General features: G+C 41.5%; 3 protein-coding genes and 1 long non-coding RNA gene across 8 annotated transcripts; 1 reads left to right on the top strand and 3 right to left on the bottom strand.

Moving 5' to 3' along the window:
• Positions 1 to 376: 376 nt before the first annotated feature.
• rnf122 (ring finger protein 122) lies at positions 377 to 11,198 on the bottom strand. Of its 4 annotated transcripts, none has more exons than XM_060054550.1 (7): positions 10,473 to 11,198; positions 8,867 to 8,913; positions 6,090 to 6,246; positions 3,352 to 3,397; positions 3,211 to 3,252; positions 2,934 to 3,016; positions 377 to 2,188 (listed from the first exon to the last, which is right to left on the bottom strand). In XM_060054550.1, the coding sequence occupies exons 3-7, from the start codon at positions 6,197 to 6,199 to the stop codon at positions 2,074 to 2,076; spliced, it is 396 nt and encodes a 131-aa protein (XP_059910533.1). In that variant the 5' UTR covers positions 6,200 to 6,246; positions 8,867 to 8,913; positions 10,473 to 11,198; the 3' UTR covers positions 377 to 2,073. The 4 variants fall into 4 exon arrangements, with proteins under 4 accessions (XP_059910533.1, XP_059910534.1, XP_059910531.1 ...); XM_060054551.1 differs by having other exon boundaries at positions 8,871 to 8,913; XM_060054548.1 differs by lacking the exon at positions 8,867 to 8,913.
• A 164-nt stretch (positions 11,199 to 11,362) lies between these two features.
• Positions 11,363 to 14,568, bottom strand: LOC132459779 (gamma-glutamyl hydrolase). The gene is made up of 9 exons (XM_060054546.1): positions 14,352 to 14,568; positions 14,079 to 14,193; positions 13,925 to 13,975; positions 13,658 to 13,742; positions 13,336 to 13,474; positions 12,552 to 12,658; positions 12,033 to 12,126; positions 11,785 to 11,922; positions 11,363 to 11,650 (listed from the first exon to the last, which is right to left on the bottom strand). Exons 1-9 carry the CDS (start codon positions 14,461 to 14,463, stop codon positions 11,532 to 11,534), a joined length of 960 nt encoding a protein of 319 aa, XP_059910529.1. The 5' UTR covers positions 14,464 to 14,568; the 3' UTR covers positions 11,363 to 11,531.
• Positions 14,569 to 15,845: 1,277 nt separating this feature from the next.
• Positions 15,846 to 18,411, top strand: LOC132459773 (uncharacterized). Its single transcript, XR_009526294.1, has 2 exons — positions 15,846 to 16,314; positions 17,151 to 18,411. It is a non-coding gene; the product is annotated as an uncharacterized LOC132459773 (long non-coding RNA).
• nmrk1 (nicotinamide riboside kinase 1) lies at positions 17,813 to 25,567 on the bottom strand. 2 transcript variants are annotated; one of them, XR_009526293.1, is made up of 8 exons: positions 25,363 to 25,567; positions 25,165 to 25,255; positions 24,305 to 24,353; positions 23,300 to 23,456; positions 22,636 to 22,707; positions 22,338 to 22,453; positions 18,699 to 18,781; positions 17,813 to 18,513 (listed from the first exon to the last, which is right to left on the bottom strand). XR_009526293.1 is itself a non-coding variant. In XM_060054536.1 (8 exons), exons 1-8 carry the CDS (start codon positions 25,395 to 25,397, stop codon positions 18,481 to 18,483), a joined length of 621 nt encoding a protein of 206 aa, XP_059910519.1. In that variant the 5' UTR covers positions 25,398 to 25,559; the 3' UTR covers positions 17,813 to 18,480. The 2 variants fall into 2 exon arrangements, 1 of the variants encoding a protein (XP_059910519.1); XM_060054536.1 differs by having other exon boundaries at positions 22,353 to 22,453; positions 25,363 to 25,559.
• Between the last annotated feature and the right edge of the window lie 145 nt (positions 25,568 to 25,712).

Below are 25,712 nucleotides of genomic sequence, written 5' to 3'. Positions count from 1 at the left end.
AGGTGACACTTACCTCTTCAATGTGTCACTTATATTGTTATTGGACAATCGTCATTTTAGAGGTTGTTTTTTCTATGATAGGACAGGTAATGCCATACAATAGGGGTACATTAATTAACCATTAATAAACATTATGCTGATTAACCTACAATTAACAAACAGTTAATGAACAGTTAACTAATGGTCAAGTACAACATTTCTAAAGGGGTTCTAACTAAGGTAATTGTGTTCAGGTTAACTATAATAATGTCTGTTGCTAGAACTAGAATACCTAACGGTAGCACAAGCCAATAAGATGTCCTTCCAGAATAAAACTGAAACTTTATGTACAACCTACCTGATGGTGGCGCCAAAACAAAGACAAAACTGGAGTGACTGAGATTACCAGACAACTGAATTTATTATTTTTCAAAATTGACAGTATATTTACAGCCTTTAGATTACAAAATATGGAATGTAGACTGGACCCGCTTATGTCTTAAAAATGTAACACGTTCTTGGCAGAAAGGACAATAGATATACATGTGACTATTAACTAAAGTGTATGTGCCAATCTGGATCATTGTTGGGGGCATTTGTGCTCAATTTTAGGCAGTACTTGGGTACAATTTCTGAAAACAGGTAATTCACCGGAACCTTACAATGAGAGAATGCCGAAACAGCAACACCAACACAACAATAATTCCACTGAAAATATCTGTGTGAAAAAAAGTGGTGTTTAGTATAATTGCCTCCCAGACACTTTCCAAAAACACTGCTAAAGTGCTATGCTTTTGTGAAATCCTTATTTTCTGGAAATAAAGAGAATAAGGATTTAGAGTTATTACCTCACCCTCAGTTCTGAAGCTGCTCTGATGTCTTCGAGAAAATATGTTTTTAAACTGAGAACACAAGCATGACTGCATTACTTTCTTTTTAGTGACTTCAGAGTGATACACATACAAAACATCAACACAGTTCACCTGGAAATAAAGTGAAAACATGGTATTGCAAATTCAGTCAACAATGCTACAACAACAAAACCAAAACATGATTCATTAGTTGGAGAAATCCCAGAGGTAATGAACTGGAACTGTAAAAACTGTAAAATAGATTAAATTAAACCAGGGCCCTATTACGGGTTATCCAACTTATTTTTAATACAGAACGGTAACGTTGGTTTATAAGACAAGTGATTATTTTAATACCCTCGGCTTCCACGGATGGAACCTATAGGATATTGAATTGATAATCAATAACCGTTTACTTAATCACGTAAAACAGTGATCAATGGTAACATATCGCTTTTAACAACACCTGTTAGCTTTAACTTGAGCATTTTGGAGTTGGCTAAATGTTAGACGTTTGAATAGCTTTGGTCTATTGCGTTAACCACAGTTAATTCTTCATGTTTTAGCAGGCTAAATATAGATCCCTGCTTGCCTTGACGGCTCAGTGCTGTCCGTTTTTGTTGTTGTAGAGAGAACACGAGAAGGGCCAGAAAAATCCACTTGGCACTGATTCCAAATTCCCTTCAAATAGTACTAATACTTTGTTTTGTTGTTTTCAAGTAAACAATCAAGATCGTTATCACATAAAATTGATGCACTCAATTCAGCAGCCACGCTCTCACACTCAGTCAGTAATTCCTTCGCACAGTTTCCACGTAAGTCCATATAAAACATGAAAAAGGTGCCGGTCCTTCAAAGCATCACTGTCACCCAACTTAGACCAAAATACAAGAGCGTAGAGTTAGGTTGAGAGAACTGATAAAAATGGAAATAGGAATATAGTGGGGTGTAGAAGGAACATTTCTGTAGCGTGACATGTGGGTGGCTTGTGTTAAATCGCTCAGACACCACCATGTATGATGTCGCCATCTCAGGGCTGGTTGCTTGGCAACAACATCCCTCCGAGTCATTCTTCTTCCAGTGGTAACTAGGTTACCCCCGACTCACCATAGCGTTCATGCAGTGCTAGGCACATTTTTTTTGTTTGTTTTACAACACAAGTGTTCTCTGCCTGTTGATGGCTAGCAAACACTAGCTGGTGTGTCCTGGCACGCTACTCCTCCCCAAGCCTGGTTGAAGTGGGTTATACCAGCTCATCCAGCAGGGTGCCGATGCTGTGGTGCTGCTCTGGAGGGCCGGAGATGGGCTTGTTACACATGGGGCAGACGCAGCGAACCTCCAGCCACTTGACCAGACACCTGCATCACGAAGGGGCACAGAGCACAGACAAGTCACAACTCGGAGCTAGTAGGACGACGAGAGAGATGGCATACAAAACATAAAAACAACTCACACCCCCCCTAAACTCTGACCCCTGATCATGATTCATTCAGCTCCCACACACCCATCACAGAAAAACACCTGACTCTTAGATAACATGATAATTCCTCTTGTGTATGACATGGGTTCCTCGATCTCACATTTATAGGTGATTTGCATGATTTACTGAAATGGGTAATGCATCGTCATGATTATGTATATCATTAAAACGGCGTATGGTGGTATGCACAATCATCAGACTGATTGCTTGAACACAGCAAATCATTGAGGTAATTGTAGTCGTCAACCTGATCTCTTATTATTGCTACGACCTTAAAAATCTAGGCGGAGAGGCAGGTGAGGGGCACATGGACAATACTTATATAACAGTGTTTGACTCTCAATACCGAAACCGAAATACGACTTTGAATTTGACTTAGGGATACAATTGTGCTTTCCAAACCCCAACGAGTACCCTGCAGGTCAGGTGCATTGCATCCACCACTGACTGTGTCAGTGGGTTGTGGAGTGAAGATGTGAGCCGCAGCAGAAGAAACCTAATCTTGAGCCTTCTTGGCCGTGAAAACGTGAAACAAGATGGAACCCGATTGTAGTGAAAACAAGTTGAATAGTGATCACATGGCTGGAGGATGACACTCCGCCGACGTGTCTGCCCGTACTCACTTCCTGTGGAAGGCATGTTGGCATGGCAACACCCCCAGCTCATCTTTCACTTTGAAGTCCTCCAAGCAGACGGCACATGTCTGCTGTGGGAGGAAAGGAGATGGAGACCGAGAGAGGGGGAGAGAGGGGTAGACAGAGAGAGAGACATAGATAGAGAGGGAGGGAGATCGAGAGTGGGAGAGAGAGATCAAGAGTGAGAGAGAGTGAGGGGAGAATTGTTAGGACCTTTGAGTCATTTCTTTTGTACTATTCATTATTTTCATGGGGCATTTCTTACCCCATGGAGATTTAACTTTTTGGGATCTCCTTTTAGAACGACCTGCAGAACAAAGAAATTAAAACACAGTTGGAGAAAATTAAAGCAAGCTTCGCCTTGCACGACTGATCATGGATTGCGGAGTGGTTTAGCCGGACTCACCTCTCTGTATCCAAACCGCTCACTCTGGGCCTGGTGTCGTAATTTGCTGTTGATAGATAATCGGTGAATATGAATATTAATGGCATTTATTATTTATCTTACTATGTACTGGCACTTATTTACTTAAGCCTGTTGCAACAACACCCTCATACTGTACATGTACAAATACACACACAAACACTTCCAAACCAACCCCCCCCCACACACACACACACACACACACACACACACACACACACACACACACACACACACACACACACACACACACACACACACACACACACACACACACACACACACACACACACACACGTACAGCTGATGATGTTGCTTCTTTGAATGCGTGCACCACCCTCATCTGCGACAATGGCAGGAGATCTTTATCCCTCAGCTGAGTGCGTCTGTTCAGACGGTTATTTCGGGCTCCCCCGCTAAGATTTGTTTTCACACGGCTAAACATAGGGCTGGCAGTCTTTCACTGCATGTTGCTATTCCTCAAAACAAAATGCAGCTTCATCCCCTGCCAGGAGAGCCCCCATGCATCTCTAAACCTGATATCAAATAAAAGAGTGAATCCCTCTCAAATTGGCTGATAAGTGTAGCAAAGCACACACTGGCTAATGGCCGCCTTCAGACGTTGTTTTATTGTTAGCTCTGATTGCCGCTGAACAATTGTCTGCTGGGAACAATGCGAGGATACAAGCCTTACATGCACGAGGGCTTCCTCTGTTGAGGGAACAGCCTCAAGTGGGTGAAAGAGAACATGACAGAGTTATTAGATAATTCTGTACGAGCGACAGGACCTAGACGCGCCGCAAAGGAAACGTCGGCCGAGCATGTACCCACTTATTGTCTGCACGGAAAGAATGAAAACCACACAATCAGCGTATGAGAATGTAAAGCAACGAAAGGTCTTCAAGAGCTAGTTGTATTCAAATGACATTCATGCGCCGAGCCCGGGTGAGTTGGTTGTGGTGTAGGGGTTAGGGGTTAGTTTGTGATGTTAAGAGAGGATGTAGTTCACACTGTAAGGGTCTAGATATAAATAACACTCCATTCTAATCAATATCACTCCATATTAATAAATACATTCGGGTTTGTATGTATTTATGTGTGCGTGTTATGTGACTCATACAGACATTGTAATATACATACACAAGGTTCAATAACCCCCTGGGAACATACCAATGACCACATGTGCTGTCTGTATTTGCACAATGCCACTAGTCCTGCTTGGAGTGTAAAAGTGCATTAATCAGTTGGTGATGAATCATCAGGACTATAAATGATTTTCTCAATCACCCCTCCTACCGGAGAGAAAACCCTCACATATTGAAAATAACTGGGCCGAGGGAAGTGACTCATTGGTTATGATTCACACTAAGGTGTCGTCTGGCAAATCCGAACTTTTTTTGGTTGTTGAAGAATGTGAAAACAATTTATAAATTCAACATTAACAATTCATATCAAGCTCCCACTGATACACAGTAATGCCTGTACCTAAAGGTTTTAAACATTGACTGATTCTAAAAAACACACACATTTTAACTGATCTCTAACGTTTCCTTCCAATCCAATAGCAATCACAAACCATTTTCTCCGGTTAGAATTTGAGGCTGCTCTATGTTCTCTTGCCTATATTTGCATTCAACTAGACATGATCTTCTTACTTAAGAGTCTAAGCAAAGAATATGGTGAATCCACGACCATGCCTTCACCGGCAACGGATGTCCGTTTATTTTTGTGTCTTTGAATTTAATTTGTTAACATTTAACAATCCTGGGAGTGTCTTTTCTGTTATGTGCATTTTCAACGAATGACACAGAAAATGAATGAGCTCCGATTGGACGAGCAGACTCCCTGGTGACTTTGTCGCTTGATGTCGTCAGTGAATAAAACAACGCAACAGCCAGATAGCTGCTCAGCCTGACATGCAACAAACCTTGACGAGCTATGAGACACAGAAAGCTTTTATATGTATTCTCTTCAGAAGCTTCTTTTTCATGCCTGCTTCCGATATCTTGCTTCGACTTTGTGTTCCATTTGGAAAATTGTTCCTTGCAACAATGTTGAAGGCTGCTCATTTATGTCATCAAAAATCGAACTTGTATTTTGTACACGGTCAAAGTAAACAGAATTTTTGTTGCACCTTTTATCAAAGGTACACAACAAAATAACCCTAGATACACTTGAATGCACTGCAAATGAGGACACACAGACAGTTGTGTACAATGGTACAATGGTTACCAATTTTCCTCTGTGATGTTATTTGAGCTACAGTACTATTCTGCAGAATGTCTTTCATCAAGCTTGAGGATGTTTCGGACGGCGGTCATCGTGCCCTGTCTCTGGTGACGTAGCTCTTGGCTAAACACTGTGGCTGGCTACATCCTGCCCCCATTGTTCCGGTGCTCCTACTGGCATTGGATGCTTCCTCTTTTATTTATTTTTTAAATGCTGCCTTCCTTCTTTCCTTCGTAGGGTCCCTCTTATTCTATCATATACAGTGCACCCTTTATGCAATACCTCGGAGAAACAGACATGCACGCCCAAGCCCACACGAGCACATGCTCGTACACACATACATGCTCACACACACACACACACACACACACACATATAAATACACCAAGTACGCAGACACACAAGCACGTGTGCATGCACACTCACACACACAAGCGCACACACACACACACACACAAATGCACACACATCTGTACAACTGTTCATCTCACCTGATGAAGTAGCAGCAGAAGATGAGGCTGAGGATGAAGACGAAGATGCCTGTGCCGAAGATGACCATGTAGATGTTGAGGGGCAGGTCCTGGAAGGTGATGGGAGGCATGCTGCACGACTTGTTGGAGTAGACCAGTCCCAGACCACAGAAGCACCCTATATTGAGGGGAGAGAGGGTGCTTCAAATACATGGATCCTCCGATAGATTAAGAGATGTTAAGCTAGAGAACTGAATGTGGAAGACTCACTCACTCACACACACACACACACACACACAATTCACATGCAGGCCATCTCTCCTTTTGTTTGTGCAAAATACATACTCCCCCCCTCATGCAGCCGAGGGTCAGAACTGCAGCCGTGTCCGCTGTCTTACATTGGCATGACACACACAAACCCACCCACACACACACACACACACACAGAAGAAGACACACAGGGAGCTTAAAGGGGAATTTATATACAAAGGTCAAGATGCTCGTCAGGGTGAGGTCGTGTTATGCTTTTCTTTCCCTTCCATTTAGAAATTCAAAAATAATATATTCTCGGAAATGGACGTGACAAGGAGAAACAAAAGGAGGACGTAACCTCTGTGTTATAGAGGCAAAGACACCAACAAAAATACAAACACACACACCAGTATGACACCAACACGTTTGTGTGTGTGTGTGTGTGTGTGTGTGTGTGTGTGTGTGTGTGTGTGTGTGTGGAAACATATGTGCGTGTGTACTTAACAGCGCATAAGGGCTCCTACAGAAGCTGTTTATGGGAGACCAAACCACCACTGAAATAGATGTCACTGGTGTGCTGCAGAAGAGATCCACTTCTCTCTCAAAACTTTGTCAACGTTTCCACACAGGACCTTGGAGAGTCTCCTGCCCACGCCGCATCTCACGGGAGGACAATGGAGTCAAATAGATCAATCCCAACGTAGGCCGTATCCAGGCAACTGAGTATTAATTCATACTGGGCCACCGGGCTTCACTTCGGGGTCTAACAGCAGGTCTTTCATTAAAAGACTGAATGGTAACACGCAGGGAAAGAGCGACAAAGGTATGGTTTTTTACCATGACAACTGACGATGTGCTGGAGAACTTAGCTGCAAGAGTAGAAATACAGGAGAAGAAGTGTTGATGAACGGCTGAGTATGTGATCAACATTAAATTCTTAGTCCTAAATATACAATCATCTCTATCCTTTACCCTATATTTGACCACATAAACAAAGTAGGCCTTTTAATTTTGTGCTGTGGACACACACGCAAGGTCCAAAACACGCACAACCAGCCAATGGGGGATAGATTTTACCATTTGGCAGGTACAGAAATTCAGGGATACTCATTAAAACAATGGCTTGGCCAAACGATTTGACTACTCTGGCAGGTGAAATGGACCCTGTGTGTGTGTGTGTGTGTGTGTGTGTGTGTGTGTGTGTGTGTGTGTGTGTGTGTGTGTGTGTAATCATATGGAGAGCGGCAGTCATTCAGTCAGCCTGAATCATGTGTACATTATACACGACCCAAACATCGCTGTCTATAATTATGAGGAGGGCATCGTCTGAGATATGAGTCACAGCAGTATATAACGATGGACGTGAATGATGCATCATGCGAGACATTGCACTTTGACTATGCGGGGAAAACGGGGAGGGGATCACCGAGGTACAGACAAAGCAGCAGCTTATTATGAAAGCACCTCAGCAGATGGTAATTACGACAGCTTGTGTATATGCTGGTCGGGATGTGCAACAAAAGCAACAGCTTAGAATCAAAGTGCTCGCACTGATAACAGATACAGTATGTTGAGGCCAACCACTACTCCAAGGAATGGGACTTTCAGTGGAAGAACATAGTCGGTACATAGTCACAATGTACATAGGCAGTACAAACATCTCATATGATCCATACTACAGCGTTAGAATTTAGAGTTGAGTTGCTGCTCCTGTCTTATTTCTGAAGAATATGTTCGCGAACTCGGAACAACCGATTTCCTGGCGTTTAAGAAAAAGAATCGATATCAATCGTGGGGTCGTTTTGCCTCAAGTAAGAGCCACTCAGCGACGTCCAGGGATGAACTGTGTGCCTCACTCCTCTGGGGAGAAATGTAGAGGCACCGCTTCCAGCCGTAGGAATTACACATGCATAACATGGCATTAATGCATGCGGAACGCACATGCATTAAAATACTGTTTACACATCCACATTTATAGAAAGGGATGTAGATACATCTGATGTCATCAATGAACTTATTGAATTTATCTCTCATTAGTTGTTAACACTGTGTGTGTGTGTGTGTGTGTGTGTGTGCGTGCGTGCATGTGTACATGTGCATGCTTGTGAATTCTTGTTTAGTTTAGCTGTGCATGTTTATGTATTCATGTGTGCATGTTTCTCTCTGTCTGTCTGTCTCTCTGTATGTGTATCTGTGTCTACGTCTGTGTCTGTGTGTGTCTTTGTGTGTGCGTGCATGTGTGTGTTTGAGTCTGTGCATGGAGGACCGCTAGACAGTGCATGTCAGCATTTCCTATTTGTACACACATTGACCCTTGGAGCGAAGCTCGGGCTTCAAACATCAGTCCGACTCTCAAATGTGGGTCATCATGTGTGACGGACTCGTTGTTTATTTGTCTGTTGTGTGTGTGTGTGTGGGTGGGTGCGCATGCCATGCATTGATGCTCAAGTCCACACGTACACTACGCACACATTGAGAATATATAGGAGGCAGACGTTGGCTGTATGCAGCAGGTTTTGCTAGTCCAACCGCGCATGATCACTGACCTACATCAGTGCACTCAGGAGGCTCCCTGTTACCACGGCCACCAGGACTACAATGAAGGAAGAAGGAGGAAAACACACACACGTGCACACACACACAGAATATTCTCATTTGAGGACACTGAGTCTTCTGATGGAGTCGCTCTGTGTCGAGTGTCAAGTCCTCCATCCATGGTGGATATGGGCGAGTTGATTATTCAGAGGGAGAAGATAGAGACAGAGAGGATGGTAGAGAAAAGAAGGGGAATGGTGGTGTGAAAGAGATGACACCGACAGGAGAGAGAGAGAGAGAGAGAGAGAGAGAGAGAGAGAGAGAGAGAGAGAGAGAGAGAGAGAGAGAGACTGGGGAAAGGGGGGAACAAAGGGAAAGAGACAAACCATAAATTGACAGACAGAACAGAGGCAAAGAAAGACGAAAGAGAAGGTCAAAATGAGAGCGACAATGAAAGATAGAGACAGATTGAGTGAGAGACAAAGAGATACAAAGCGAGAGGAAAAGATGAGGAAGACCTTGCATCCAAATAGCTCCTGAGATGAATTGTGGGCTTTTGTCCCACATAAAATATATTTTCACGACGCTGCCACTGCTGCTCGCACCACAGGCAGAACTGCTCATCAAATATTCAACAGTTAACATGAGGGAAACACTCATCACTGCTGCTGGGTTGTTGTTGGCTTTTTCTTGTTAAGAAAGAAGGTTGGCTCTTAACTCCATTGCACGCGCAATGTGTCTCGAGTTACATGCACGCGCACGCGCACACGATCGTATAGGGCCAGGCAATTCTCAGCTGTCTGACAGTGTCTAGCTGTTTTAAAGCTATGTATTTATGCATGTATCAATGCGTGTATGTGAAAGAGAAAGAGGGGAAGAGAGGGGAAGAGGGGAAGAGAGGGGAAGAGGGGAAGAGAGAGAAAGAGGGGAAGAGAGAGAGAGAGAGAGAGAGAGAGAGAGAGAGAGAGAGAGAGAGAGAGAGAGAGCAGTTAGACAACAAACAGGGACCCATTGTTTCTCTCTGGACAGCACACACAGTAGGTCAGCACTGATGGAACCCTAAAGAAATATCTCTAATCGATCATCTCCACTTTTACCCAGACAATAACAGACTGCCTAATACCACGACACAAAAATAATGTGTTTGGATGGCGCTGTTCAAGGAGACCGTGAAAGAGCAACTATTAAAACCTCTCCATTAAGTATATTGGGTCTAAGCGAGCAGTTCAACATGAAATCAGATACGGCCATCGCATATATTAAAACGAACGTATCAGGCGGTTCTGTGTGCAGATGACATCATTCTGCAAGTTGTGGCAGGCTATTCACAAAAAGGGGCTGGGTGCTGAGACAAAAGTAAAACAAGCTACAGCAAGGACAATATTTTATCAATATTCTTGCCACATATTCGTTTTTTGAACAATCGTTATTATAAAACCATTTTGCCAGCCAGGGGCGTCTTTTCTCGTTGTGCTTTATATTTAAACAAGGTAATAACCTTTCATCAAATTAAAGATGTCACGTAGCCTACCTGCATTGCTGGTAGAGCAGGCCTACTGCAACTGATTAGGTATCCAAACAATACATAGGCCTAGAAACATATAATCAAACGCTCACCGTTACACCACTGGAACGGGTGCATCAATGCACCGGAGGGAGACCAAGGTATCCGATTGGTGTTGATCAACAAGCCACCGCGGGTTGAGACAGAGATCTACTTATTTCCCAGTATGCTCCAACACAGCACAGACCCACACCAAAATTGACGTTTTATGCAGCTGCAATGTTAAGAGACAATAACGCAACCACCATATCAAAATAGAAATCGAGTGTTTAAAGTCAGCGTGAAGGCACGAACCGACAATGTCACCTCCGTTACGCGGAGGTACATGTCGGCGTTTTAGGCTATCCTCGCGTTATTTTAAAGGAAAAGCGTTTTCACTTGCTCTCCTTTATTGGCTCTGTTATTATAATTAGACTGCATAACACAGACCTAGCATCTGTGATGAAAACTGGAACACTGGCTCGATTTTCCTATTCCCACCCCCGCACTGCTATTGACATTGAGCGAGACCAATCATTGATTGGTTGGTATGCAAAGAGACCAATCAGTGATTGGGTGGTGACGGAGGGAAGTACCTCCCACTGTACTTTCGGACCCTTGGATCATGCAGCTTTCAGTCCTAACCCCAAACCCGTGTCTGTTGTAACGGCTGGACTGGACGGGCTGCGTACATTTTGTGGCGCCTCTCATATTTATTTCAGACCGGACTGAACATTTAATTATAGACGTCAGGAGCTATTTTAAGGACAACAACCAGATGTGTTAGAGGTTATTATGGTTTATTGTTCTAAAGAACAAATACATTATAGTACGTAGGGTTAGGGTTAGGGTTAGTTTTTTTTTTTTTTTTCATAAATTCTAAGCATTGGCAATGCACTTTGGAGTGAAGAAAATGAAACAAGATTGAAATCTGGAGCATAAAGCGTTCTTATACTGATAGTAATGTCATTCAAATGCACATTTATTTATATTCCACATTGATTGAACACATTGCATACATAGCTTACATGTGCATTCAAGTCTGATTCAGCATGTGAGCTCTTAAAATCCCAACATTAGACACACTGCACAACCTTTGGGCTTATGATAAGCAGAAACACAGTCAGATACTGTCAGAAGAAGTAAATCTGCTCGTATCGTGTGAGGTTGCTAGTGTACACAGGCTGGTAGTTGTAAATCAGTGAAGAGGCCTCTTCATCGGGAGTGTCATAAGAATGAAAACTTCTTCTGCCTAAATGGGATAAACAAAAATATACATAATATAATATAAATAAGCAGGTGAGCGATGGCGAAAATTAGGCCTGTTTGTCAAAAGGAATGATTCACTAGTTTCACTGGACACGGCAGACATCCCTATCAGCTCACCTTCGTCAATGTAGAACTCTGCCAGCAGGGAGGAGACTCGGACCGCGTAAGGAGAGTGGGGGAACTGCACGTCGGGGGCCCACTGGAAACGGTTCACTTCTGGATGCCACTGGACTCCGTAGAACGGATAATTCTTAGCTGGTACAGAGGAACAAGCAAAGTCAAGCAAAGGTTGTGTGCCATTTCATATTGACATGCTGCCCACTTTAAAGACAAAGGTGAGGTGATACATCCAAAACATTGAATACCTTCCATCGTGGAGATAAATGTGGCCCCGTTTTCAGCTACGTTTGTAGACAAGACGGTGTAGAATGTGTGCAACTTCTCGTTTCCTGCAAAGGTCTGAATGAAAGTTCAGCATTTCAGTAACCACCATGTACTTTCCAATGTAAAGAAGATTTCACCATATTCCAGGAAGCTTACAACACTGGTAACATGACCTAGAATATCCAGGTTAAGCATGTGTGTTGATGTCAATTAGTATGTTTTCTTGCAGTTTTCACTCAGCAGTCCTAATTATGCGTTTGATTCTGCAAGTTGAAGCCTTTTGAGATGTCACTGTGTGTACGCGATAATAAAGTGCGAGACAAATAAACTTTAGAAGTATCCATTAAAGTAACACACTTTGGCAGTGACTAATATCACGCACACACACACACACACACACACACACACACACACACACACACACACACACACACACACACACACACACACACACACACACACACACACACACACACACACACACACACACACACACACACCTCGTTTGTGATTCCAAACTTGTGAAAATTCCCAGTCAATGGCTCTCTGGACAAAGCAGTCATGACCTCACTGGGAAACCCCTTAAACATTCGACTGGAATGAACATCTGGTGGGGAAGACAGAGGAGATGCACACAGAAGTTAGAGAGGCCCAGTCCTACAGGCAGCCAGGATTATTGGTTCAAAACAGTGGAGCTCTTTTGTTTCCCTGTGGTTAACCCTAACTGTGGTTAATCCTAACCCTAAAATAACCCTAATCCTAAAATGAAAATGCTAATTTGTCAGTCAGTCCCCAGTATCTCCCTTTACATGTTATTGGTTTTGCTTTATTTCTACTGACACCAACTGGTGATATTTGACTGACACACACACACACACACACACACACACACACACACACACACACACACACACACACACACACACACACACACACACACACACACACACACACACACACACACACACACACACACACACACCTTTCTTGCAGCAAATATATCCTCATTATACAGCAAAGGATCTTTCAAGGCATTTCCAACTACACATTGTTGTGCATTGTCAATTAACTGATAAACAGGTGAGAAGGTCATCAAATTGTTATTTGGGAATTCCATGGTGCTCTGTTCATCCCTAGGGGAAATCCGGCAGCAGCACATATTATCAAATAAAATAGAATGAAAGTGACATACATTACAACTATATGTTATAGCCTACAGTTATTTTGGAGAGGTGAGTTTGACAGGCCTAGACCGTCAAACTCCTAGACCCTACCCATGCTTACCTGGAGTCAGGTTAAGTGGAAGCGGTATGTTTTCTGCTGGTGTAGGGGACAGCAGATTCTCCCCGGCAACCAGTGCCGTCAGTAGCTGCATGCCAAGACATGTGCCCCAGATGGGGAAGTAGTCGCCACCATCATTGGCCTGAAATATATAGAGCAGGATATGGCTTGCTTTCAGTGTATAGATATTTTTTTTTTGGGGGGGAATTCTTATATGTTAAACTCTCCATTTAATATATAACAATGGAAGAAAAAAAAGTTGCATTGAAATGGGAAGAGATATGGAAAGAAAATCGAAAGACAACTTATTACTATTGAACCTAACCTTAACAGCCAGGTGGTAGAAAATCTTTGACACTCTTGCAAAGTCTGATGTTTCCAGGTCTGTTGATCCTCCAATGAGAAGCAACCTTGATACGCATGACACATTTAAATGTTAGGTTTATTATTATTATTAATAGTAATAATAATAATAATAATAATAATAATAATAATAATAATAATAATAATAATAATATTAATAATAAGATTATCCTATTGTAATTATCACATTAATATGATTATTATTATTATTAATAGTATAATTAGTTACCCATTGATGGATCTGAATATCTTCTCATACTCGGTAGCGGTCAGGGTCAAGCTGTTGGGATAGAAATAGAGGTCACTGACTCAAGAATAGCTACTAAAGCTCCAAAGGTTAATCGCTAAAAATTGTGTTGAACGATCTCTGCCAACCATCCTACCGAATCGGCACAACTCTACTCCCTCCGGACTCAATATATTTCACATAGGAGTCTGGTATGTAGGTCTTCCCAAATGGTTTCATGACATCGTCAACAACTTCTTGAGCCAAAATACCTGTTGACAATCAGTGGGTACAATTATTAAAACATAAAACCGATCAGTCCAACACCACCCTAATAATTGAATCCCACGCTATCTTTATGAGTTGCATGAGTTAGATGTTAAATGTCCTTTTTCTACTTTATATATCATAACATATTTTGATTACTTACCGATGATGGGTCTGTTATTGATAGCCTCGTGGTGGCGTTCTGAGGACATTGCATCGGTGTAGTGACGAACCAAAAGTAGAAATACGTATGCAGCAAACCATTCTCTGAACATAACGAGGCTGCAGATGCTGAATCAACCGTGCAAAGGCTACGAATAATCAGAACTGAGATCTCTGGGGGAACACGTTTATAGGCGTGCAAAGAAGGGTCGACACCTTGTTCGACCTTTACACAACATCACGAATGTTATAAGGAAGTTTGGAATGCCCAACATGATGAGTAGCCAAGTTTCAGCACGACATACGATTGTTGTTGCAACGTGTTTATTAAACCATCAACCATGTGTACGTAGGTTCCCTGTCACCGTGTAGCCTATATCAAATGTAAATACATAAATATCTTCCGACACCCAATTATGCAATATAATTATTGATGAATAGAAAACCTTAGATAAGTAGGCCTATAGTATAATATTAATTGTTCAGCTTAATATATCTACCTAAACATATCTGGAAAATTACACAAAACTTTTGTTCTGAAGCTGGATGAACAGGTTATGAAATAGCCTTATAAACCAGTCTTACATAATCTCGCACTCGCACTGGCTAGGGTGAGGTTACACAAATTTAACAATTATACCAAATGTCAGCATTAAAAAAATAAAAAAATAAAGCTCACTAAGCGCAACAAACAGAGAAACCAAACATGCACTCATTTTCAATACCACTGCTATTTTAAAATAATGCATTATGTTCATACACGGCTTACATTAATGTAAAAGACTTCTCAAAAAGTCCTGAACAATCACGTTCCCCATATTGTCATACTTTAGGGCCTTCCGACTCAGAGTGTTTCCGAGAACAACTGCATGCAAGATCCCGAGGGTAAAATAATGCAATGATAAAAAGATGATTGCAAAAGAGATCATTTCTTTATTACAAGTCCCATCGGTAGATCATGTTAATTACGTCTTACTTCCAAATATAGTCCTAAATAAGGATATTAGAAATACCAAAACACATAAACAATACTATAGTTGTGCCTATAATCACAGATTTCATGGCTGATTACACTATAAACACTTTGCGGTAATGTTTCAACCCCACTGTCACAGGGTACGGAGAGAGGTAACTGATGTTTAAATGGCCAGGTTATAGATCATCGATGAGTCAGTAGTGGGTGAACACCAGATGATGAACATGTTTATTGTGGCACTGCACACAAAACCAAAAACAATCACCACAATGCTACCGGGTCTTCGGACATGAGTGTTGCCAAAGAAAATAACTAAACAAAGCTAAGTTAACAGCTAACACAGGGAAGTAAAGACCAGCTGCCAGTAGACCACACATCTACTTACTTAACCAAAAAGTACAGAGGGAAGCAACACTGCTAACCTTAAATGTCTAAACAGAGAACAGCACTACGTGTTGTACATGTATACAGGCCTCTTTCCTCTTACTTGTCCAAAGACAGCAAGGTAGCAACAAAGAATATAGAAATGGTGGGGCTAACAAACAGTTCAAAATGAATGCAATCAGAGCGAGATCTAAGGGACAATACGATTTAATGATTAATCAGCGTCACCAGGCCGATTCTGATTGGACTCTGGGGCTCGGTGAGGCTGCACACCTGTTGCACATTGAGTAATCAGTGTGCACAGGTTAAACCAGCCATCTCCACACACAGTGTAGTAAAGTCCCTGCTGCCTATGCCACACACCTGACTCCGCCTAGGTGGATTTTCTTTGGCTCACCCAAACAAAGGATACGGGTGGTGATGTTAAAGCCGTCTTATTTTGAATTTTGCAGGTAATGCACATGGAAAGGGTGCTCTATTGCCATGCAGGATATCTCCCTGAGTATGGGTGGAGATGGCTGGTTTAACCTGTGCACACTGATTACTCAATGTGCAACCAGTCTGCAGCCTCACCCAGCCTCGGAATCCAATCAAACCCAGCCAGGTGAGTCTGCTTTGACCAGCCATCATCCAGACACACTCCCAAATCTTCTTCGGCCACACTTATGATCATTCATGTGATCTTATCCAAAAAGAAATAAGCTGTAGCCATATATAGACGGGGAGATTCTGCGATGCAGTCGGAAATCAGTTTTGAGCAACCGATCAACTTTGGTCTGACACTTGCTGATGTCATTTTGGACCCATAGGCAGAATTTGATTCTGGGTCCCCCTGGTGCCTCATTGCAGGCAATACTATTGATTGTCAATGCTCATTCACATACCAACTGCAAATCTTACAAACCCATTATCAATTATATAAGTTGTAGCTATTGCTCAAATCATACCAAAGTAAGCATGGCATGTTTTCAACCTTGTTTTTAATCTTAAAACATTCTATAGCTCTTATTCTTGAAAGGTCACAAGGTGTTCATGTAATATTCAAAGTGATACAGTTATGCATTTAATGTAAACATATTTACCACCTTAATAGCTTTTTGGTTTAATAAATGTGCAATGTCCAAAACAGCTATCATCTGCTATCAAAAATAAGTTTTTTATCTAATGATAAAATAAATTTGATAAATGTACCCCTATAAAAAACAGACAATATGATAATTAAATAATGAGGAATGAGGTATACTTAAATAAAAAAGCCTTTGTAGGCCGGCTCTTTGGGGCCCTCTGGTGGCAATGGAGGCCCTAAGCGAGCACTTAGTCCACTGACGTGTTGGGCCGGCCCTGCTCATGTACTATTTTACAATACAATATAATCTTGATGTGATGTATTTCTGGGGACTGTGATTTCCGTTCAACCACAGTCCTGTCTTTGTGTTGTAGATCCACAAGATGAAGTTCCCATCAGCGTCTCCTGTTGATTGAGACCAACTCCTGCAACTCTAAATGGACCTTAGACACACTCGGTTGTTCTGCTCAAAAGAATAGCATTTGTGTTCCAAAGGGTGGCCAAGCAGAAAATTAATTAATTAAGTCATAGCTGAAGTCGGCTACTTCAGGGAGTTGCTTCCCGGTAAGATCTGAAAATAAAGAAATGATTCACATCAGTAATGCAATTCATTGATTGTCATGAATTATAAGTGTCACAACCAGGAAGATAAGATATTTGTCAACAATTTTATTGTTAGCCAGTTATTAAATAATAGTTATTAGTTATATATGAATAGAGCTGTTGACTGTAAAGGAACAGACATAGTAAACAAATGTCTTTAAAAAGAAATGCATGGCCTGCATTGTGTAAGACAGAATTGATACCTCACCTTTAAATAAGGAGAAAGAAGAACAACAAAAATAAGCTGCCTCTCCCCATTGTTGAAACCAGACAAAAGTAACTGAATGCTGATGCAGAATTTAACTCGTGTTATTTGCTTAAAATTGTAAGCTTATTTAAGCAAAGCCAATGGCTACACACACCACCTAGTTGGCTGCCATACTCCACAAAAGTGACTTATATTGGACTCCTCCAGACAAAGGTCACGGGTTGGTGATGTTGAATCCGTTTTTATTTTATTAGTTTGCACGAAATTATACATGTCCTGGTGTTACATGTTGCCATCTAGGAGAAGTGTGTGTGTGGATATGGCTGGTTTAACCTGTGCACACTGATACTCAATGTGCAACAGTTGTGCAGCGTCACCCAGACCAAGAGTCCAATCAGACTCAGCCAGGTAGGTGCTGCCCAAACCACCCATTATCCACACCCAGTCCCACACTTGTACATCCCTGGAAGTATGGAAATCCTAATATTTATTTAGTCCACTTTTCAAATTGATTTTTCACATTTTAATTAATGATTAAGACGGATAGCTTAAAAGATAAAAACATTGGTACTGTATGTACCAATGTTGTAACAAGTACCACAATAATTATTTTATCAGTATAGTATGGAATAAAAAATACCAGTACATAAACATTACACAGAATTTGTCAATACATAACAGACATGAAAATACAGAGTGGTTTAAGTAGCATATTGGGTGTCCTATTGGCTTAATAACTTGCATATTAATGCTCAAACGTTCAATGAACCAAGCACCACGTATAAAAGTGAAAAAGGGCTTAAACCTCAATACCAAAATAACAGTCTTTGCAATGAAAAACATTTGGTCCAGCAGGGAGAATTGACAAACTTCCATGACATCTGCTTTGATCCTTACAAATTGACTGAATTAATTTCAGTCTTTCCCTGTGAATAGAACACAGAAATAAAGGTCAATGTCGGGTTGCAATAGGTCAAGCCATAAGAATATATACAAGTGGAAAAATTTACTTGGTTTTCAATGGAAAAAGATGCCTTTAAATATGAAGGAAAAAGATAGTCACAAAAATGCTATGGGGGGTATAAAAAACAAATGCATTCCCAATACTTACCCTGAGGTTTTTGATTTCCGTAGTTATATCATCATATACATATCCTAGTAGCTCAGCTTCTGACTTCAATCCATCCAGAAAAACTGGTAGAAAAGAGAGATTACGTGAGCATTTTGTCGTAACATTCACTATTAGCACTAGTTACACGTTTAAAAAAAAAAATATATATATATAACCACAAGCGGTGATTAATGGGGTCCGAGGAAAATTAAAAGTCAAGAACACACTAATGGAAGATATATAAATATGACGTATAATTATGAAGGAAAGATGTTGATGAAGATGTTCCACTTGATGCAATACTGTGCCTCGGCTTTCAGGTGAGCTGCAAAGCAATGACCGAATGTCATGTTCAGCTTGTTCATAATACTATAATTGGGATTCGAACTCTCAACCTAAGGATCACCTGTACAAGGTTAGGTGCCCATTGAGCCACTGATAAACCTGAACTGCAGCCTCATTCACTGCAGTTCAGGTTCTGACCATCCACATGGTCAAAATGTCTGCACACATTTCTCAAGTGAATTGAGGGCTTTCTTAAAGGCATATACCTGAAAAATCTTTGAAATTCTGGGGAAATTAAACTATTGTAGTCAAGAACACTGACGGAATAAATATATAAATATGACAGTTAATTATGAAGAAAAATGGAATGAAATGAAGAAGTTCCCCTTAATGCCATACTGTGTCTTGGCAGTCCGATTCTTGGAAACGAATGGGCCGGAATGTTGATTGCCTGATAAATTTCAGGTGCTGTTCATTGTTGTGCTTCTTAAATGAGTGGCAATGACAGCTTGTTCATAATGCTCTAATCAGGATTCAAACTCTCAACCTTAAGGCATTATCCTGTTTGAGCCACTGACATTCCTGAACTGCATAAACGGCTGGAGAAGCCAGTCAGGGGTACTTGGGTGGCTGTGCTCAACGTTTGACTCCGACCACATTGAGCACCGTCTGCGGGCTGCAGTAAGGGGCTTCTCTCAGAATGCGCTGTTTCTGGTGTATGTAGCTTTAAGGCAAATGAGCTGCTGCCCATTGACCAATGAGCTGTCAGACTGAACCACAGCATGGAGGAGAAGGGATTTTTGCCTTGTGCAGACTTCTTGAGCTCTATATCTATTTAATATAATATTATAATATTATGTATGGGTATACAGGTCCTTCTCAAAAAATTAGCATATTGTGATAAAGTTCATTCTTTTCCATAATGTAATGATAAAAATTAAACTTTCATATATTTTAGATTCATTGCACACCAACTGAAATATTTCAGGTCTTTTATTGTTTTAATACTGATGATTTTGGCATACAGCTCATGAAAACCCAAAATTCCTATCTCAAAAAATTAGCATATCATGAAAAGGTTCTCTAAACGAGCTATTAACCTAATCATCTGAATCAACGAATTAACTCTAAACACCTGCAAAAGATTCCTGAGGCTTTTAAAAACTCCCAGCCTGGTTCATTACTCAAAACCGCAATCATGGGTAAGACTGCCGACCTGACTGCTGTCCAGAAGGCCATCATTGACACCCTCAAGCAAGAGGGTAAGACACAGAAAGAAATTTCTGAACGAATAGGCTGTTCCCAGAGTGCCCAATCAAGGCACCTCAGTGGGAAGTCTGTGGGAAGGAAAAAGTGTGGCAGAAAACGCTGCACGACGAGAAGAGGTGACCGGACCCTGAGGAAGATTGTGGAGAAGGGCCGATTCCAGACCTTGGGGGACCTGCGGAAGCAGTGGACTGAGTCTGGAGTAGAAACATCCAGAGCCACCGTGCACAGGCGTGTGCAGGAAATGGGCTACAGGTGCCGCATTCCCCAGGTCAAGCCACTTTTGAACCAGAAACAGCGGCAGAAGCGCCTGACCTGGGCTACAGAGAAGCAGCACTGGACTGTTGCTCAGTGGTCCAAAGTACTTTTTTCGGATGAAAGCAAATTTTGCATGTCATTCGGAAATCAAAGTGCCAGAGTCTGGAGGAAGACTGGGGAGAAGGAAATGCCTGAAGTCCAGTGTCAAGTACCCACAGTCAGTGATGGTCTGGGGTGCCATGTCAGCTGCTGGTGTTGGTCCACTGTGTTTTATCAAGGGCAGGGTCAATGCAGCTAGCTACCAGGAGATTTTGGAGCACTTCATGCTTCCATCTGCTGAAAAGCTTTATGGAGATGAAGATTTCATTTTTCAGCACGACCTGGCACCTGCTCACAGTGCCAAAACCACTGGTAAATGGTTTACTGACCATGGTATTACTGTGCTCAATTGGCCTGCCAACTCTCCTGACCTGAACCCCATAGAGAATCTGTGGGATATTGTGAAGAGAAAGTTGAGAGACGCAAGACCCAACACTCTGGATGAGCTTAAGGCCGCTATCGAAGCATCCTGGGCCTCAGCAGTGCCACAGGCTGATTGCCTCCATGCCACGCCGCATTGAAGCAGTCATTTCTGCAAAAGGATTCCCGACCAAGTATTGAGTGCATAACTGAACATAATTATTTGAAGGTTGACTTTTTTTGTATTAAAAACACTTTTCTTTTATTGGTCGGATGAAATATGCCAATTTTTTGAGATAGGAATTTTGGGTTTTCATGAGCTGTATGCCAAAATCATCAGTATTAAAAAAATAAAAGACCTGAAATATTTCAGTTGGTGTGCAATGAATCTAAAATATATGAAAGTTTAATTTTTATCATTACATTATGGAAAAGAATGAACTTTATCACAATATGCTAATTTTTTGAGAAGGACCTGTATATCTAATATCACGGCCAAAAGATATTTGCGCCTTGGATGATTTTATGAATCATAAAGACTGCGTCTGACGTCTCTGGTATTTCCACAACAAGTAAAGACTTGTAGTGGGGGATATCTCGGCCATGGTTGAGAAGAATTGGGGGAAAGGAAATTTGGCCTTGACTCTCTGAAGTCCATGAACCGTGACATGGAGGAGAAAGGGATTGTACAGGAGTACACCGCCGGAGCTGCTGGACAGCCGCCGATGCTTCAGCGGGGGTAGCTTGGTGGCAGTCCAGCAGCTCAGGCGGGGGGAGCTCGGCGGCAGTCCGGCAGAGAAAGTACTCCCAGAGCTGAGCTGCCGCCGAGTTCCCCCTGCCGGAGCTGCTAGTCCGCTGGTCCATAAAATCTTAGCTATGATCTGATTGGAGGGAAGTGGGAGATAATATTCAACTGTGCCCCCTTCCTACATAGGAGGGGGCGCGGAAACTGACTCGCTCGTTTGGTTACTGTAGGCGGGGTACTTTCTGAAATGTATATCTCACTCAAAAAATCCTGTACAGACTATTTTCAAAGTTTGCATGCATGTGGGAGCACCAGAGACCATAAACAACACCCCAAATCTCAGGAAAAGCGTTGTATTCATAATATGTCCCCCTTAAGCCACAATTATATAAGAATACCAGTTTTTAAGCAATACCGGAAATACCACTTTGTGGACTCCTTATCGTTATAATAAATAGTCTGTTCATACATTCTTGTCAGGTTACGTTTTGAAAAACTTTTAACCAAGTTTTTCATTAAATCTGAGCCCTGGACAAAAATGTGCCGCCTCTTCATACATTAGGGCCTTACAGACAACAATGTGAAGAGTAGATAAAACAGCAGTTGCTGTTTCTTTAGATACTAACTGTAACTTTAATTACCGATCCCTTGCAGCTGCATCTCCTGACGATTCTTCAGGTACATCGGCCAAACGTGTCCGTCAAAATACCCCGGCGGATCTGGGGGCGTGTACACTCTTGAACTGCCGGAGAGCAAAATGAGATACATTTTAGAAATAAAATGTTGAATAGAATTTTTGGGTTTACAAACCAATTTTGTTTTCTATCCTTCTACATAAAATATATGATATGACACTCAAATGTATAAAGTTATTAACAACATAAATAACATTATTTAAAAAATATATATATATGATTTTCTTACCATCTCCTATTCTGACATTCATCATAAGGGATTTCCAGGAAGTATTTTTTGTTCATTAATTCATTCAAAGGCCTGTGAATCGATACAAACAGATGTGAATATCCCAATGTAGTTCTTCTCTATTATTCTTTTTACCTTCTCCGTCTCCCAGGTTCATCAAGTAAAAGATAGGAAACAGTAAAGTAAGTAAGTAAAATTGATCTATAAGTCACATTTAAATACAGTTTTCACTGGCCAAAGTGCCGTACATGGTGCAAACAAAGGCATATAAAAGAACACAGTCCACTTTACACACCTACAGTATATACAAACATTAAAGTTGATTTAAAATAAGGACAGTACATGGAAAACATAAAAATAACAACATATCATAAAAGGGGAGGAAAGGCCAGGGAGAAGAGGTGTGTTTTCAGCCTAGATTTAAAAATGGTGACGGAAGAAGCGTCTCTAATTAAAGGAGGCAGTTCGTTACAAGGGCGGGAAGCAACATATATATATCTATGATTAGTATAATAATAATATATAACATAAAGCTAATTTCAATATATAGGGGATGACAGAGTATCTGGTCAAATTAATTGACCAAAGGATTTATGATCTCTATGTTTCACATGACCAAATATCCAAAGAACCATATCCATATATGGCGCCTCAGTTTGTTTACCTGTGGTTGAATATGAGGAAGCCCTCTACGATCACCACAAAGACCTCCGTGCGGCCAGCTTCCGTTGTGGCACATGTTGACTGGTGGTAGGACTGTGGGTCCCGCCACCACGAGTAGATCTCCTCCATCATCTTGTCCATGTGCAGAGCATCCAGCACTACAGGCAACACTTCATCATTAAGGTTTGAAAATCTCTACATGTACACTCATGAGAAGGACATCGCTATTATAAATCTTTTAATTCAACATTTAGACACAGAGTTTAAGTGACTACGAGTAGTATTTGTACATGAATGAACAGTTTGTAGTTTAACTTAAAGGTGTAGTAAAAGTTTTTTTTTGTTTTAAACGTGGTCATGTGTCCTATATGATCGTCAACATAATAATCAATATCATTTATTCACTGATACTAAAATGTACGGCGATCCGTCTGGGGAGCGGGTGATGTCGATGGCCGCGTCTGAAAAAGGGTTAAGCTTCTAGGACACTTTTTTCAGTGTGTTGCGCAATTCATATACAACATTGCTCATTATTACCCTCCTACATAACGACGGTGCTACAAATAGTTGGCTATGTCATAACCATAATGGAGATAACACGCCCTCCTCCTTCCTAGAATCCTAGCCCAAAACACTTTATATTATACCAAAGTTCTCTAATTCAAGCTCACTTACTGGCCAAAGGGCCGATTAATGTGAATGATTTCTGATTATTTTACACAGAACCTATTACCAATTAGTTTAAGTGTAAGTCAAGCCCAAGTTTCAGCTCAAACTCAAACAATAGAAGATCTTAAGTCATGCGTTTTGGGCTAAGCGTTCTGGAAGGAGGGGGTCATGTTATCTCCCCCTTTAAGATTTTGATTGAGAGGTTTGCAACATTAGACCAATTCAATCAAATGTAACAAATGTAGCTGTTCAATAATAATAATTTCATAATATTGTTGTTTTATAGTGAACATTGGGTTCGCATACTGATGCAAAAAGAGGAATGCATGTCCCTTACGGTCATATTGTTTGAATCCATTACTGTCGACAGGTACCACGGAGTCATCCTAAAGAAGAGAGTCCACAATTACTTAAAACATGCACAAAACATCTGGAGTGTGTGTGTGTGTGTGTGTGTGTCACTAGTACACTAGTGAGGTACTAGTGTCTAAGCATATCTTTCTCTGCTGCATTAACGATGGCAGTTACAACAGGCGAGATGTTCTATTTTGTATGTTTGTTGGTGCGGCATACCGGCGTGCTGCCTACCGGCATCGCGCGCGCGCACACACACACACACACACACACACACACACACACACACACACACACACACACACACACACACACACACACACACACACAATATGCCGGAATGGTTTAACAGCTCTATTGATGTGTCTTGTAACATCCCAAATACCCCTGGTGTTGTGTTTTTAAACAGGGACAGAAGGGAGGTGCTCTTACTTGAGATAGGTGTTTGATCTGTACATGGAAATTGCTTTCAACGATAAAATCGTTAAATACCAGCCCATTCTGGAATTACTAAGGGACCTAGGCTACCAATGCAAGCTAATAGTGTTTATTTTTGGCAGCTTGAGGCATGTCCACAACCGTGTTTTCAGTGGGTTAAGGCTGGCAGGGCTCTCCAGCAGAAAATCGAAACAATTAGCTAAAGTTCTGCTCCATATCAGCAGTGATAGGCAGTCTGGCGCAGGAGATGTTGTTTGTACCCTTGAACAAACACCTATCTCATCTCTGAAACATTTGAAGCCTGTCTCTTGTAATGTGATTGGTGGATTCAAATAAAGAATTAAAATGTGTGTGTATGTGTGTCACTTTTTGCATTTCTAGTGGCAAATGATTTTGAGGGCCTACTTTAAAAAATGTGTCCTGTGCAATGATGCAACTGTGTGGCAGCTTCTTCTGTAGATTGGTAGCCAACGTAGACTTCCCGCCATTGGTCACCCTAAATTAAACATATCATAAACGTGTTATTAGCATTAGATACCAGAAGACACTGATGCATAATTACAGCGAACGAATCATGAAAAAGGGTCGATAAAGCTCCCTTACCCTCCTATTCCAACAACTAAAGTAAGTGTATTCATTTCAGTTGAAAGTAGCTAAAAATAAAATAGGAAAGATTTTGCAGCGCAGACTCTCAGTTACCGACAAGCATTATTCTATGACATAACGCCGAGTAGCCTCCGGTTCATGTTAACGGCAAGGAAAATAGCGTTTTTCCGACTCAGAGTTTCATGAAGGGCGGTAAACACACATGAAGACATGTGATCTGAGGTCGCTCAGTGATTGGCCTCGCCGTAGCTGAGGTCATAGGTGGGGGGGAGGGATGAGCAATTTGCATATAATCGGCTGGATACTGGAATAGTCTACTCACCACTGACATATCAATATTATATAGG

The sequence above is a fragment of the Gadus macrocephalus genome, chromosome 6 (assembly GCF_031168955.1).
Source record: "Gadus macrocephalus chromosome 6, ASM3116895v1".
In the NCBI taxonomy this organism is placed as follows: domain Eukaryota; kingdom Metazoa; phylum Chordata; class Actinopteri; order Gadiformes; family Gadidae; genus Gadus; species Gadus macrocephalus.
The sequence above is the reverse complement of the archived record's forward strand: the minus strand, read 5'-3'. Positions and strand labels throughout refer to the sequence as shown.